The sequence below is a fragment of the Arachis hypogaea genome, chromosome 4, assembly GCF_003086295.3.
Source record: "Arachis hypogaea cultivar Tifrunner chromosome 4, arahy.Tifrunner.gnm2.J5K5, whole genome shotgun sequence".
Lineage (NCBI taxonomy): Eukaryota > Viridiplantae > Streptophyta > Magnoliopsida > Fabales > Fabaceae > Arachis > Arachis hypogaea.
Genome location: NC_092039.1, coordinates 4,390,301 through 4,408,517, shown reverse-complemented (window position 1 = coordinate 4,408,517; position 18,217 = coordinate 4,390,301). Strand labels below are relative to the sequence as shown.

Here is an 18,217-nt window from a genome sequence, read left to right as displayed (position 1 = left end):
TCTGTGTGACATAGATCATAGTAGTTGTAAATTCTTGGATGATGGAGAAAATGTCAGATTAATGTTATTTTTATATTTAGTTTTTTTTTTTTTTAAAATATATCATTCTTATATTTTGTGAGTGTTTGTGTTTAAATGAAGTTGTAGAAGTATTTTTTAAAATCAAAATTAGTAGTAATGTTTTTTGGATATAACAAATATATATTTATTTTAAAACGATAAAATTACAATTAAAGTCATATCATGTTTGGATAAAATATTTTTTTTTAAAAAAAATTCAAACATTATATTTTTAATATAAAATAATTTAATCACCTACATAATTATTAATTAATGATGACAAGGAAGTGAAGCAACCCAACAGACACACAAATTGAAAAGGAAGAAAACTAGTGGCAGAAAAAAAGGGGTCTAAGAAAATAGAACATGACTTAGGCATACTAATGTTGAAACGTTTCATTGCGCAAAGTATGAACAAAGGTACATTCGATTTGCTTGCTGGAGTACACTATATCCAGCAAGGGATAATAGAAATTGTTGTTATTGTTAGCCTCTTCAACAAATAGACTTTAGGAACTGCTTTTAATGGTTTGGTTTTTCCATTCTTATACTACTTGAAATGAGCTTCTAAATTTGAGAGTCAATCATAGTCTAATATTTATAGGCTCAATTTGTGATATGTGCTGCATTTGAAACAAATTTCAAAGTATCACAACAAAGTATAAGACAGAAAAAAAAAAAAAAAGACAAACAATGAGCAATATGTTATTTAAATAGCAGAGGTTCCTTGATTGAATTACTACCCAGATAAAGATCCAACACCTTGTGATTTTTCGTTTATTTATTTATGTATACTTTTTGGTGTGCCTGATTACATGTGCATGCAAACCCCACGGGTTAATTGAGAATAATAATTTGTTGCCCAAATTTTACATATAGATGAATACAAAAATAAGTTTGGTACCCTTTATTTGAAAGTTTGATACAAAATCATTGTTTCACATCCTTAAAATATCACTGTATAGACAGAATAGTGGGAGAAAAAGTTTGAATTTAAGATTTCGTATATAATACTTAAACTCATTAAACCCACTTGTAATGGTCTCTGAGTGAAAAAAAATCTGATAACACTTTTTTTTAAAGGTATTTGTACTACAATTTTTTTTTGCGGCATTATTTTCATCAATGGTTTTTCTTCACTTAACTACCATTGGTGAATGAATTTTTCAAAAACAAACTTATTAATAGTTTGTGGAGGTTTAAAACCCCACAAAATTCAAATAAAATTTTCCACAAAACTAATTTTTATTATTATTTAATAGATTTTTTAACAGAGAGATCGTATTATCCTAAAAATAAAAAGGTTGAGGGTTGAAGTATCCATTTTTTTTGGATAGGGATAGCTTTGTCCTTCGTGAAAATTGACAAAGACCGGATTGAGTGTTTACTCTTAAAATATTATTAGAGCTGTTAGTAGTTGAGAGTTAATTATTAATAAGGATAAAAACCCTAAACGGCCACTGATAATTACCTCGAAAGACAACGAGACCCTTAACAAAAAAAATCAACCCGACTCTTGAGTTTTACTTTTATGGGACTAATTAGCCTTTGTGTAAAAAAATAATCAATGCTATTTTTTTTTTTTTGCACAGGGGGCTAATCAGTCCCAAAAAAAAAAAAGATCAGGGGCCGGATTGAGTGTTTTTTTTTTTTTTGAGCCTCGTAGTCTTTTCGAGATAATTGTTAGGGGTCGGGTGGGGTATTCACTCAATTAGTAATGACTAGTAGTTAGTAGATTGATATTTATGAGGTTAGTTGGTAATACCTTTAATTCCCTTGTAAAGAAGGTGACTCTTGTATCATGTAACAACAACTTCAATACAATAACTTTACATATAATATTATCTTCTTATTCTGCTCTTCTCCCAGAAATTTAACATAGTATCAGAGTTATGGTATTAACCTTGAAGAGGATAAGTCATTAGTTTTTCAGTAAAAAATCACCATTTTTTTTCACTCAAATATTTTCATCTATAATTTTTTTTTTGTTCTTGTTACTGATACTTTCTCACCTTACCAAATAATCCATCCTTTTCGTCTTGTCCTTCCAAGTCCAACGGACCCAAAATTATGGTTGTTGAGAGCTAAAACGCGCCTTCACACGCCTCTCAAAGTTTGTTGTTACCGTTAGTTCTTCTTCTTTTCTATTCTCTTCTTATTCGTCCATTTTATCCTTCTTCCTCTGTCAAGAACCACCTCCTGTCCATACATTTTCTCCCTATCTTTATCTATTTGTTCACTGGCCACCATGTGCCGTTGCGGCGTCCCCGACATCCCCTTTTTTCTTCTATTGTTTTTCTTCCTACACCTCCTTGATTATCTCACTCCTATCTCACTCTCAAACACATAACTAGAGCAGTAGCCTTGTTCCTCCTTTCCTCTATGTCCAGAATCACCAACCTGCAACACACGCGTCTTCTTTCTTCTTCTTCTGCGTCATAGCGCTGCAAACATCGTCTCTTCTGCGTCACTGCATGCCGCTCACATCTTCCCCTAATCAGAGCAGAAGCCATTTTTCTCCTTCTTGTCATGACCAGAATCGCGGCCCACGTTGGACGTCTCTTCCTCTGTGTTACCGTGTCGTACGCCTCTTCCTCAACCATCTCATCGAAACTTATTCAAGTTGGGAATTATTAATATCTTTCATTCACCAACTTGTGGAGACATGTTAAAATATTATTAGAGTTGTTAGTAGTTGGGAGTTAAGTACTAGTAGTTAGTAGATGGATATTTATGAGGTTAGTTGGTATATCCCTATAAATAAGGTGATTCTTGTATTATATAACAACAACTTTAACACAACAACTTTACATATAATATTATCTTCTTACTCTGCTCTTTTTTTAGAAATTTAACATGTATAAAAATGAGTTAAGTCTCAAAGTAGTCCCTAAACTTGTACTCGAGCCTCAAAGTGATCCCTGAAATTAATAATTTCTTAAATTCGTCCCCGAAATTGCACTCCCGGACTCATAGTAGTCCTCGAGACATTTTCCGTTTATCAGAACCTTGAAACGACGTCGTTTTGAACAAAAAAAGTATAGCGTAGACCCCCCAATTCAAACAAAAAAAAAAGAAAAAAGAAAAAAAGAAAGTGTAGTGTAGAACCACCCCGTCCTCCCCGCTCAATTCCCAATCTGTTCCATTCCCTTCTCCTTCCCCTTCCTCTTCTAATTAAACGAGTCATTAAACTAGTTTCATTTCAAAGTATCCAACTCGTCTGTCTCAGACCAGAAAACTCTTTCAAAATTTCTTACTATCAACGACCACCACTGCAAACCAAAAAGAAATGGCAAATTTAATAACAAAATTTCTGAACTCAATAAAATTTCGAACACTACTCTTTTCACTCTCATCATCGCTCTCACATCCTGTCCGCCGCTCAACTTCCGCCGCGCAACACCAACAACCACCCACCTCTGACTCCTCTTCCTCTTCCACTTCTATCTTTACCTTCTCATCTAGCGGCGACAATAACAACAACTAGAACATATATGTGAAAGAAAAAGAGAAAGGTTGGGAGAAGTAGAAGAGGAAGGGAAAGGAAAAAGTTGGAAAAGAAGAAGAAGAAGGGGAAGGAGAAGGGGAAGGAGAAGGGGTTGGCGATGGGGATGGGAAAAGGAACAAATTGGAAATGGGGTTGGGGGGAGGGGGTTGGTTTTAAGATAGGCTTCTTTTTTTTTCTTTTTTTTTTTTGTTTGAATTGGGGAGGCTTCTTTTTTTTTTCTTTTTTTTTGTTCGAATTGGGGAGTCTACGCTACGCTCTTTTTTTTTTTTAAACAATGTTGTTTTAAGGTTCTGAATTCTGATGAATGGAAAATATCTCAGGGATTACTATGAGTTCCAGAGTGCAATTTTGGGAATGAATTTGAAGAATTATTGGTTTCAGAGATCATTTTGAAGCTCGAATGTAATTTCAGAAGCTACTTTAAAACTTAACTCGTATAAAAATACAATGACAACAAATTTTTTGTATTTATTAACATTTGGTTTCATCATCGTAAAAAAGTTTGATTATTTTATAAAAATAAATTGAGTATTTTATTTAAAAAATTTGATTATTTTAAATTTTAATGGCTATTCATTTTATCAATATATATATACCAACTAATTTTTAGTATTTGTGAACATTTTTTTTATCAATTTTAAATTCAACTAATAACTTAATTCCTTGGCACAATAGGAAAAGTCAATAACTTAATAATTAATTTTTTTTAAAATATTTTTTTGTGTCTATAATTAGTCTTTTATATACATATGATATATGTGATTTGTGCGTCAAAAAATGGATTAAAGATATGGTAGGCGAAGAAAATTTTTTTAAAATTTAATTTAATTAAATATTTTTTTAATTAAAATTTTTTATTATCAATTCTTAAATTATTAGATCAATTTAATTAAATTTAGTTATTAAAATAATTTTATAATATAACATCAACGGTTGAATTAATAGTCAAAAGTCAAAACGGTTAATGAAAAAAAAAAAACAAATTGGCACCTAAAAACAGCTCATTAATTAAAATATGGAAAATATTTTGGTGTATTGGGAGAAAATGCACTTATTGTGTGTATTACAAATAGATGGACGTGTCAGATGAAGGGGTAACACGCAGGGGGCGTGGTGCCTTCAACACGCAGGGGGCGTAGAGGCTAGGTGGCACGCTCTGGTTGAGCCACGTAAGCAGCATGCAGAGGGCGTGCTGAGTCAGCACGCAGGGGGCGTGCTGATGTGGCGGAATGTCGTTGCAGCACGTGGCAGCACGCAAGAGGCGTGGTGAATCAGCACGTGGGGGGCGTGCTGACGTGGCGACGAGTGATTGGCCAGGAAGTTCAGCACGTGGAGGACGTGATGAGTCAGCACGCAGGGGCGTTCTGACACGTGTCAAAGCGTGATTGGTTGAGACAGGCAGCACTGCTCTATATAAAGAAGAGCTCGAGAGTGTTTTCCATAGTGAGTGAGATTTGAGTGTGTTGTGAGGATTCTTTGAGGTGGTGTAATGGAGGGAACTGCAAATTTGGTGGTGTATCGCAACGGGGAGATAATACGTAATACTCATGAGGGAGTGAGGTTTGTGTGCCAGAATCTGTTTTCGTTTGTGGTTCCCTGCACGATGACATTAATAGAGCTGCAGAATGGCCTCTGTCAAAGCATGGAGAATGGTACGTTAATGAGAGTGAGCAGAATTCTGTACTGAAATTCGGTTGTGGTTTTTGGTGGTCTAATACAGTTTGATGCCATGCCGATCACTGATGAAGCGAGTATGCAGAAGATGTTTCAAATTCACCAGCAGACTCAGATGCGACACCCACAGATTGAGGTGTACGTTGATTTTGAAACTGTAGAGGCAGTGGCGGTTCAGAATGATATAGATATACATGGTGATAGAGATGCAGTGTACCAAGGAATGAATAGTGACAGCGAAGATGATTTCGAAGCCACTTATGAGGCCGGTGACGAAGATGAAGATGGTAATGTGGGAGTTGAGGCAGCAGCAGAGAATGTAGTGGTGGGTCCGTCGAGCAGTCAACCGATGGACGTTCCACCTTTTATGCGTGAGTTGGATCTCGAGGCCATGCATGCCCACGAGTTTCCGAAATATACAAACATAGGTACGTGGTCACTAAATAATAATTTTTTGTTAGTTTATACGTTCGATTGAGTAAAAAATAGTGTTGTCTTAACCGGACCGGACCGGACTGAACCGGCCGGTTCGACCGGAAAAATGGTGAACCAAATATTAAACCGGTCCGGTCCGTTAATTAAACCGAGTAAGGAAACGAACCAGTATGAATTGGTGAAATCGGAAATGAACCGATGAAAACCGGTCAATCTCGGTAAAATAGTTGAATATTCTTAAAATGTTAGTAAAGATATGTATTTTATATTTTAACTTGAATTTTTTTACTATTTTTTAATTTTGTTGACATAGGCGTTGTCGATGGTGAGGACGGGGAGTTCTGGATTGGAATGGAATACAGTTCTAGAAAGTCGGTCGTCGCAGCAATTAGAAGTTTCACTATTGGTAAAGGAGTTGACTATGAGGTGTATGAGTCTGAGCCACAGACGTTCTATGCAAAATGCAAGATGTACGGGCGCGGATGTGACTGGCTTATCCGAGCTAGCTTGATACGGAAAAAAGGTTGTTGGGAGATACGAAGATACAACGGTAGCCACACGTGCACGATCGGAACAATTTCACAAGATCATTCAAAGTTGGACTCAGATACAGTTGCTAATGCTATAAGGCCATTGGTTGAGACGGACCCGTCCATCAAGGTAAAATCTATAATTGCGGAAGTCCAGTCAAGGTTCAACTATACCATTAGTTACCGAAAGGCTTGGTTGGCAAAGCAGAAGTCCATAGCCAACGTTTTCGGTGGTTGGGAGGATTCTTACCAAGCCTTGCCATGGTGGCTATCGGTCATGGTGCAGAAGATGCCTGGTTCAGTTGTCCAAATAGAAACACGACCACTGTACAACGGGAATGAGGAGGCGCAAGGTGTAAAAATACTTCATCGTGTATTTTGGAGTTTCAATTCATGCATTAGGGCATTCAGGCATTGCAAGCCCCTGGTTCAGGTTGACGGTACACACCTATACGAAAAATACAAAGGTACACTTCTAGTCGCTGTTGCACAAGATGGAACCATAATATTGTGCCTATCGCCTTTGCCTTGGTGGAAGGGGAGACAGCTGATGCGTGTCACTTCTTTCTCAGGAATCTGCGAATGTATGTTGTTAGAAAAGATGGCGTGGGTATGATCTCAGACCGACATGAGTCAATACGGACAGCAGTAAATCGTTCCGGTGGTGACTGGCAACCTCCAAGAGCATGGTGGATGTTTTGTATATGACACATCGGCAGTAACTTCTTAAGGGCATTCAAAGTCCCTCACTTGCAAAAGCTTGTTGTCAACATAGGGTATTCAACAACGGTGGAGGAGTACAATATCAACTATAAGAGGTTGGAAGAGCGAGACGAGGCATATGCCAGGTGGTGCGATGCCATTGGACTCAGACATTGGGTATTGACATTCGACGAAGGACATCGATGGGGCCATATGACAACGAACCTTGTCGAGTGCATTAACTCAGTCTTGAAGGGTGCCCGTAATCTACCTGTGTTGGCGCTGGTCCGAGCAACATATTATAGGTTAAATGAACTTTTTACGCGGAAGAGTGCCGAGACTCACGAACGCAAGCGTGCTGGATATACGTACTCCGCATTTGCGCAACAGCGGATAGAAGCAAGTATGCAACAGGCTGGGAATATAGTTGTGCACCATTTTGATAGACGAAATGAGGTGTTTGAGGTGCGCGAAATGACTACTGGAAAGGTGCTAGTTGTTGATCTTGCACGACGGACGTGTGATTGTGGGCACTTTCAGGTTGAACGAATACCATGTCACCATGTTATTGCTTGCTGTGCTAACCAGCGTCTCGATTGGCAGTTGTATGTGCATGATGTGTACAAGATGACAGAGGTTCGTAAAGTATATAAGTTTGAGTTTACACCATTAGGTGATCCCGATACATGGCCCCCTTATGAGGGACCCACATTGGTCGCTAATCCCGTGCAGAGGCGAACGTCTAAAGGCAGGCCCAAACTAACCCGATACTTGAATGAAATGGACTCACGCGACATGCGTGGTCCTCAGATATGCTGTCTCTGTGGTGCTCAGGGTCATAGTCAGAGTAGGTGTCCTCAGCGTGATGGACCGAGTGGTGCTGCTTCGTAGTTTAATATTGTCATGGTTGTATTTTTTATTTGTATTTTGTTAGTCGATGATTTTGAAATTAGACGTGTTTGTATATGTAAACAAACATTAAACACGATTTGCATATGTAAACAAAACAAACATTAACTGATTACATATGTTAAACAAACAAACATCAACTGATTACATACGTTAATTAAACAAACATTAAACACGATTTACATTAAGTTAATGACCAAAGCTCACTTCTTTCCAACGAACCAGTGCAGTCCCTTACGCATAATGCCCGTCCCTAACCGCGATGGAGTATACCTATCAGGTGGATTTCGCTCCGTCCGTAGGTCATATGAGTGACCTCGAACTGACCCTCCTGCATCTGTCGGAGCGGCCGACCCGCCTGCCTCTGTCGGAGCGGCCGACCCGCCTGCCTCAGCTGGAGCAGATGGACCGGGGATGAACGTGTCAACAACTGCGTATCCCCGCTGACGCTGACTAAAACCACTATCACATGACGCACTCTCTGACGCGTGGTCAGAAGTACGACCCCGTAAAGCATGTCCCATATCTACTGATGCCCTACGTGGATCAGCCGGCACTGACGGTGAAGGGATACTACTAAAATCTGACCAGCCACCTAAACCAGCGTCAATCCAATCCTGTTGTAGCTGATCTCCGGGTCCGTCGCTGGAGAAGTCAAACCAATCATGACCGGAAGGAATGGTAAGTATGGGATCATGATGCTGAGAGTGGTGGCTGTGCTGGGACTGCTGAGAGTGGTGGCTGTGGGGGGGACTGCTGAGAGTGGTGGTTGTGCTGGGACTGCTGAGTGTGATGGCTACCATGACTGTAGACCGGTGGCTGTGGTATATAATAAGGAAACAGCTCAAACACTGCATGCTGAGGTGGCTGAGGGGGAGGTGGCTGTGGGGCAGGTGGCTGTGGATGATGAGGAACGTACCCTGTCAATCTCAACAGATGTCCGTAGGAGCGCATGTACCAATCCCGGTACTCAAGCGTCGGTAAAAAATCCCAGGTCGGTAGGGGGTGCAGGTCTCGTAGTCGGCTGTGTCGCCTGTTGGCCCACTCCACTATCCATGGCCCACGCAAAACTGTCCAGTCATGAAGTTGCACTCCGCGTAGAACGATGCAATGATGGTCAACTGGAATATCCCTTGGTATCCCCGGAGGAGGTTGTACATATCCAAACTTACGCATCACTCGGTCCGCAGGGTGCCACTCAACACACTCGAACGATAACAACGGAGCAACGATGTCACACACCTCAAGATGGGATGCAAGTCGTCGGGGACGATCAACCCGTCATACGGCCGCCACTCAAACTGCCACAGTATTATTGGTATATTAGAACCCTAATAATAATGGTTCAAAAAACAGATTAGAAGAGCCATAACTACTTACCTCCTGCATGTAATCTATATCATGCCTGAATGTCTCCACCGTCTTCGATGACCACGCTGTGGTCCGTTCCGAATGACTCCACCTGAAACATTGTTAATTGAAAAAAATTAAATAAGTCATCATATGTCATATATGCATGAATATAACACATAACTAAAATAAGTCTTATTACCTCATGGCAACTGGTATCTCGGCCGGTGGAAGCGTTTGTCTCGGTACGGGAGCAAGACACGGCATTCGCTCCCATGCCCAAACAAACAAGAGATTTAGAGGGCCATCAATCTCCTTTGTATCATATCGTGATGCACGGCATAGTGCTCTATAAAGATGTGCGAGACAAGCTGACCCCCAACTATAAGTATGGATCCGCTCGAAATCACGAAGCAAAGGTAGATATTTCGCATGGGCATATGCAGTCGACTTGTCTGTGAATAAGGTCGACCCTAACAAACAGAAGATATGACATCTGACGTATCTCCTGATAGACTCGTCAGTGTCCAACTACTCTGCGTCTCTAATACGTCGAACCCATCCAAGCTTTATATAAGACTTCGCATTACCACTGACTGATAGCTCACGACCGAATATCTCTATGCCCTGACTCTGAACGAACTCGCCACTACTATCTGTCCATCCACTGACAGCCTCTCCATCAATGGGTAGTCCGAATATATGAGCCACATCCTCTAATGTCACTGTAACCTCACCGATCGGCAATACAAAGGTGTGAGTTTCAGGCCTCCACCTTTCAACCAGAGCCGCTAACATGGGGTGAAATCCTCTTATGACTTCAATTCTAGACACATGGTAGAATCCCGTGGCGCGTAAGTAGTTCTCCACTATCGGATTCCACGTCTGTGGCGGATCCAGTTTACGCACCAACAAATTCTGGTTAGGCTGCATCAACAAAGATATCTGTTACATTATTTAAATAATAATCCTTATAAATATATTAATAAACATTCACATATTTATTTTAATATCTTATTTATTAAAATATTCAACATAGCTTATCTATTTATTTATTTATTTTTTAAAAATTTAAATTCCTTATTTATTATAATATTTATTTTTTAATTTTTTATAATATTATTTATTAATTAACATACGCATATTTATGTTAAAAATTCAAAATTTTTACTACTTAAAAAATTTATGCATATATTTATTAGTATGCAAACCGTAAATATATATGTATATATTATATTATATTGTTATTATTTGTATATTATTATTATTATTATTATTATTATTATTATTATTATTATTATTATTATTATTATATTTTTAAATTGATATAAATGGGCGATTTTTTTTTTACTGATGCATGAAAAACTAATATTTTTCTACTTTTTTGCAACATACATTTTTTTGTTTATTAACAGAACATATATTTATTTTACTATAACATTTTAATATTTTATTGTAAAAAATATATATTTTATTATAAAATTTTTATTACATTACATAATATACAGTTTATTATATTATAATTTTTTTATAACATAAAATTAATCTCAAAATAAAAAATATATATATACGTTACTATATTAAATATAAAAAAAACAGAAAATTAAAACACAATAAAGATATAATATACCAACTTACATAAATTGGATGATCCAAATAATTTATAATATGTTCTTCCGGAGCACAGTAATTATGAACCATCTTTTAAAATAAAGACAAAAAAATTTTTTCCTCCTATTTTTCAATGTTCCTCTTTTTTCCACCGCAACCTTCTTTCTCGTATTTCTTGATCCCTAATCTCTCTTGTAGTCTTCAACACACTCTCTCTTCAGCAACCTTCTCCTACTCTCAAACAATATTACGCGTACAATGACCAAGAGGCTCCTTATATAGAGCCCTTTCTCTGCTTGTTGCTTCCCGGAGTGGAGATTGTCTCCTGCATGAAAGACCGCCTTGGAAATCTGCGCTGCCACCTCCACCACGCCCCCCCGTGGTGTCAGCTTTTTGCATGGCTGCCACGTCACCACGCCGGGCTTGGGCGATGACACGTGGCCTCACCACGCCCTCTGCGTGGTGCTTGGGCGATGACACGCGGCCTCAGCACGCCCCCTGCGTGGTGCTCCGGTGATGACACGCGCCTTGGCTGCTTGGACAGCACGCCCCCTGCGTGGTGGCTGCTACCTCCACCCCATGGTAAATCACCCCACTTTCCAATAATCTCCCAAAACACCAACCACTTCTCCATATGAAAAATAATTTCCGCCTAAAAACTGCAATTGTGATTTGTGAGTAAAATTGTTGGTTTTGTTTTTTGAATGATAACACCTGACTTAATTATTTTGTGACACATTAAATGTCTAAATTTTTGGATACCAATTTAATGTATACATAACAATATTTTCACCATTAGCTCATAAAAATATTGAATAATTTCCTAAGTTATCTTTTTTTATTTTTATTCTTTGAAGGAAGAAAAAGAATTTATTCCCGTAAACTTTTAAAGAAATATTTTTTTAAATGAATTTTTTTAAAATAAGAATAATTTAATATTTAAATATTTTATGTAAATTATTATTTTATCTATTAATTATATTTAGATATAATAATATAAAAATAGAGAAAGTATAAGGAGTCAATGGCCTAAGCGTACCATGTGTACGATGAAGGTTTATGAAATATTAGATATATGACCATTAGTGTTACATTGTCCTATCAAGTTACGCTTTTGGGATGAGTGGTTTCATGACATGGTATTAGAGTTCTAGATCCGAAATGTCAAAAGTTTTATCATTGGTGAATCCCAAAATCAGCTTAAACTTTTGGATGAGTGATTTTATGACATGAGATGTTTATTATCCTGGTATCTGGATGGTTATTCTAGATAGTATGAAGTGATGTTTATTTTATTCATAGACCAAAGATTTAGCATATTGTACACGTTGTATGCTTAGACCATTGATTCTCTAACACTACTCATACAAATATTATTTATTTATTATATTAAAATTTGGAAAAGTTTTCGCATGTTGCTCCCTTCACCCAACAATCCAGGTTTTTAATACCAGCTTTGTGCCTTTGTTTTTGTAAAATTTTGATCTTCTAAAATTTAAATTTCATTTTAAAAAATAAAATGTGATTTTTTATTATTTATTTTATAAGTGAAACTAAAAAGTAAATATAAAATAAAAATTATTTAAAAATAAAAAATTATATTTTATTCTTTAAAGTAAAATTAAAATTTTAAAAGATCCAAATCCGATGTGATTTGATGGTTAGCGTGGATGCTATCTAGCTGTTATTTATTATGGGAGTCGATCAATGAACAAGCCAGGAAGGAGGTACGTGTGGTTAAATGTGTTTGACAACTGTGAATTTTTTACAACAAAATTTTTTAAAATAATTGCCACGATACGTTAAAAAATAAATAAATACTGATTACTATAATACGTTAACAAATAAATACGTATTGATTTAATACGGATATTATTTAATGATAAATTAACATCTGGACTATATCATCTGCAGAAATAATTTATTGTGGTAAAAATATATTATATATTCTTTAATATTAATATATCCTTTAAATTTAAATTAATTATAAAAATACTCAAATATTCTCTTAAATAAATTTATTAAAAACATTAAAATTTTTTATAATATTCTAAAAAAACAGTATTTTATTGTTAATATTAAAAAGACTAAATTTTTTTTTGTCTTAGTATTGTTTAATTGTATTTCAAAAGACTTGTGTTCTACTTTAAAAATATTAAAATATTTGCAAAGTTCATTTAAAATAATTAAAATAATTTTTAGCATTTATTTTAAAAAGATTAAAATATTCTTTAAACAACATTTTTAAAATTACTAAAATACTACTTTAAAAGGAGTAACTACCCTTTAAAAGTAAAACGTTGTATAATTATATTACACATGATAATTTTGATATTTTTTTTTAAAAAAAACTAAGGTTGAGCAAAATAAACTTATTAAAATATTTTAAATAAAAAAACAATATTTTAAGGTTAATTTTCAAAATACTATCATTTTATAATTAATTCATATTATTTTATTGTATAAGAAATTAGAAACTAGAAATTTCATGTTAATTTTAAAAACGAGAAAAAATTTAGTTTATTTTAACATTATAAGAAAGTTGCCAGAACTGTCGAATTTAGCGATGAATAAATTAAATCTGACGGTATAAATCTCGTCGGTAATTATTTAGCAGCAGATTTTTTCGTCTGTCACTAATTACCGACGAATTTAGCAATGGATATAAAGTATAAACTTATAATCAGTGAAATTTGATAGTAATATATTATTTCTTAATAATTAAATTAATAACTGCTAACGGATTTAATTGACGGTAAACTTAAATTTTATTTTTTTTAAATTAAATTTTACTATATAATTTTAAAGATTTAAATTCAATAATGATTAAACCAACAAAATTTAAATTTTACAATTTACCATAATAATTTATTTAAAACTTTTAATTCAAAGTTCACAAACAACTTCCAACCAAGGTTCGAAAAATCGGACTAGTCATCGAACTGCTCTAGCTATTGGTTCATTGGTTTACTGGTCCAACCGATCTAACTGGTGATTCAACCGAAAAAACTGTTTTAAGATAAAATAATAAATAAATTATAAATAAACATGCTAAAATATAATTATAGTATAACATAAATATTAAAATAGTTTTCAAATTTAAAAAATTACATTAAATGTCATCAATCAAATTTATATAATCTTATTAATATGTTGATAGTGGTGGTGTCTTCTGAGGTATCAATGTCTCCTCATCCAGCCCCTCCAATTTCTTCAGCTAAAGCCAGCAATTAGAAAACAAAACCAGCAATTACAAAACACTAAACCTTCACCCAGCAATTACAAACAAAGCTAGCAAAACCAACACAACCAGCAACTACAAATCAAAGCAAAATCAGCAACTACAACACAATGAAAACAGAGTAGCATTCAACAACAACCATTACAAAACAGCAGCATAACAACAACAGTGCCATAACGAAACAATAGCATAACAACAATAGCACCTTAACAAGTCACTAATCAGAAATTTCAAATTTAATTAGCAATCCTATTCTTGTTTCGTGCATTTATTACTCATAAACAAAACTCAACTCCACCTGAATTGTTAATTTAACCTTGGTCTTATGGAATCATAAATAGGAATACATTACATTGCTCTTTCTCCTAAAATTCAAGCAACAACACATGATTTCTCAGTTTAAAACCTTATTCACCGGCTTCTCTTCTGATGCTGTGACTGGGAAGCAACAAATTCAGCAACAAGCAACAAATTTAACAAATCCTAGTAAAGTCCCGATTTATAGCAAAAAGGAAAATTTATTGATTACCAATTCAGCAACATGCAGAAATACAAGAGAAGGGAAATTTGGAAAAGAGAGAACACCAAACCAAAACATTAACCAATAATCACAAAATACTAAACTTTCACCCAGCAATTACAAACAAAGCCAGCAATTAAGCAACAAACAGAAATTGAGCTGCAAACCAACAAACAAAAATCTGCAAACCAGCCAGTTAATTTTTAGATTATTTATTTCTCATGCTAACCAACAAACAGAAATCTGCTAACCAACAAACAGATTATTTATTTCTCATGCTAACCAACAAACAGATTTTTTGATAGTCATGCTAACCAACAAACAGAGGAAGTTCACAATTAAACTGAAATCTGAGTTGACAGAGGAAGTCGAAGTTCACATAGTATCAATTTCATAGAGGAAGTTCACATAGGCGAATAACAAAGAAGATGAGCAGAGGACGAGTCACTCACCTGGGGTCGACGGAGGGCTACTGGTGTTGACTGTTGAGGACCGTGCGACGATGAAGACGATGAGACGGGCTACTGCCTGCTGGTGTTGAGAAGATGAAGACACGCAGATGGAGGGCTACTGGGCAGGGAACCAGGCGACGACAGTCGCACTGATGACCGGTGACTGCGGCGACGAAGGAGGGTGCGATGGCAAGTTAGGGTTTGGGCGGCTAGGGTTCACTCTTCTGTGTTCTCTCACTATGAGATGAATATGATTCAGAATCAGCTGAATCATGAGTGAATGGGTTCGGGGGATGAAAGGGGATGGGGTGCAGGGTGTTCCACGGGTCGGGTCGGGTTTAGGATTTAAAAAAAGAAAACAATAAAACGGCGTCGTTTTTGCAGAACTGGCTGGTCACCGATTTGGCCCAACCGGCCGGTTTTTGGCCGGTTCGTCGGTTCTTTGGCAGTTCTTCCCAGGACGGTTTCTACATGAGGACCAGACCGTTTGCGTCACCGGTTCGCGGTTAAACCGATCAAACCGGCCGGTCCGGTCCGGTTTTCAAAACCTTGCTTCCAACATCAAAGTTTATGATTAAAATTTATTAAAGTTTCAGTTTCACTCAACTCTCATATCCAATCTTCTCAAAATACCATATTCTCACGTTTCACCCCAAATTTAAACACCTCATACACATTTTCTACCTCAAACCATTCAGTTAATGATATATAATCAAATTGTATACCATTAATCTAATTAAACTTTATTCAAATTTAATTTTTTGAATATTTAAGTAAATAACCAGCGGTGACAGTGACAATGGATATTGGGTAGAGGAGTGTAGGGTTAGAATATAGCAAATGCCAACAATATAAAAAAATGAAAGAAGAAAAGAAAGAAGACATATTTGAATGAAAGAGAAAGAGTAGCATCGTAGTTGACGAAGACAAGCAGCGGCGGTGGCGAATGATGAAGGTAGCAATTCGCAGAGAGAAAACAAGTTCATCCATGGTAGAAACAAGCTTATGAATTTAGGGCCAATTCTACGGGTGAATTTATCATCGAATGCATAGTTAGTGAACAAAATAGCGCATTTCATTTAATTACCTTACAGTCGAATTTTTTTCCCTAAATTCGATAGTAAAATGCGTGCCCACCAAATTTTTTTCTGTGCCATTTGTTACTGTTGGATTTAGAGTAAAAAATATGAATTTGACAGTAATATTTTGTAGATAACAAATTTAGTATTGCAATTGCTAGTAAATCTAACAGTAATGTCTGACGCTAAATCTAATGGTAATAAAGGATAAAACACTATAATAAGCCAAGGAGAATGAAATTTTACACAAATAAGCCAAATGAAAAATTGGTTCATGAATCCACCAATGCACATTACTATATAGTTCGAATCAGGTTCATTCGAACTCTATTCACACATAATTCGAATCATGTTGATTCGAATTATGCACAAACGTGCACACACACTAATTCGAATCATGTTGATTCGAATTACACTCACACACGCTGCACATAGTAATTCGAATTCAACAGATTCGAATTACTCATGATTTAATTATGTCCATTTTTTTATTAAAAATTTAATAATTGATTAAAAAAATTAATAATTTAAAAATTAAAAAATATATATTTTATTTCATGCATTAAAAAAAAGCTAACAAAATATTTTACTCTATACAAAATAATTTTAAAAAATGGCTTAAAAGATATTAGGAATACTATAAAAATTTGTAATGTCCTAATAACTTAGGACATTAAAGAAATACTCTACATAGTCAATAATAATTTAGAAATTAAAAAAATATAGTTATAACCAATATTTACCTAAATTACTAGAGTATTACAAACTTTTATAGTACTCCTAACATTTTTTAAGCCATTTTTTAAATTGTTTTGTATAGAAAATGGCTTAAAATGGCTTAAAATGCACTTTATTCTAGGCAAAATAATTTAAAAAATGACTTAAAAAATGTTAGGAGTACTATAAAAATTTTTAATGTCCTAATGACTTAGGACATTAAAAAAATACTCTACATAGTCAATACTAATTTAGAAATTAAAAAAAATATAGTTACAACCAATATTTACCTAAATTACTAGGACATTACAAATTTTTATAGTATTCCTAACATTTTTTTAAGCTATTTTTTTAAATTGTTTTGCCTAGAATAAAGGGCATTTTTAAGCCATTTTCTATGCAAAATAATTTTAAAAAAATTGCTTATAAAATGTTAGGAGTACTATGAAAGTTTGTAATATTCTACTAATTTAGGTAAATACTGGTTATATCTATATTTTTTTTTAATTTCTAAATTATTATTGACTATGTAGAGTATTTCTTTAATGTCCTAAGTCATTAGGACATTACAAATTTTTATAATACTCCTAACATCTTTTAAGCCATTTTTAAAATTATTTTGTATAGAATAAAATATTTTTTTGTGGTATAATTTAAATAAATTTATTTAAAAAATTTATAAAAAAATATTCATGAGCTATTAAAAATGCACAAAAGAGTATTGTATGAAATTCGAATTGATAGCTCACTAATATTTTAAAGAAGTCTCGTAATAAAATATTTTGTTAGCTTTTTTTTAATGCATGAAATAAAATATATATTTTTTAATTTTTAAATTATTAATTTTTTTAATCAATTATTAAATTTTTAATAAAAAAAATGGACATATGCAGCGTGTGTGAATGTAATTCGAATCAACATATTCGAATTAGTGTGTGTGCACATTTGTGCATAATTTGAATCAACATGATTCGAATTATGTGTGAATAGAGTTCGAATGAACCTAATTCGAACTATATAGTAATGTGCGTTGGTAGATTCATGAACCAAATTTTCATTTGGCTTATTTGTGTAAAATTTCATTCTCCTTGGCTTATTATAGTGTTTTACTCAGTAATAAACATTTCTCTTGTAGTGTAATGATTAAAGTAGCCTCTTTAAAACTCTAACAAAAATAATTTTTTATGATTACTTTTAAAAGACTATAACACTTGAGGTTTAAATATGATTATTTGTATTAGAAAATAAAATCTGAATATCACTTAGGGCTTGTTTGGGTGAGTTTTTAAGAAAAGATCTTTTTTCGAGTTATCTTTTTTTAAAAGATTTTATAGAGAAGTAAAAGTAATTTTATGTTTGGATATCTCATGTAAAAAGGTCTTTTTATCTATCAATTATGTTTGGGTATAACAATATAAAAGTACTTTTT

General features: G+C 34.6%; 1 protein-coding gene across 1 annotated transcript; it reads left to right on the top strand.

Moving 5' to 3' along the window:
* Positions 1-5,193: 5,193 nt before the first annotated feature.
* Positions 5,194-7,800, top strand: LOC112798342 (uncharacterized). The gene is made up of 4 exons (XM_025841607.1): positions 5,194-5,220; positions 5,289-5,670; positions 5,991-6,791; positions 6,983-7,800. Exons 1-4 carry the CDS (start codon positions 5,194-5,196, stop codon positions 7,798-7,800), a joined length of 2,028 nt encoding a protein of 675 aa, XP_025697392.1.
* Positions 7,801-18,217: the final 10,417 nt, after the last annotated feature.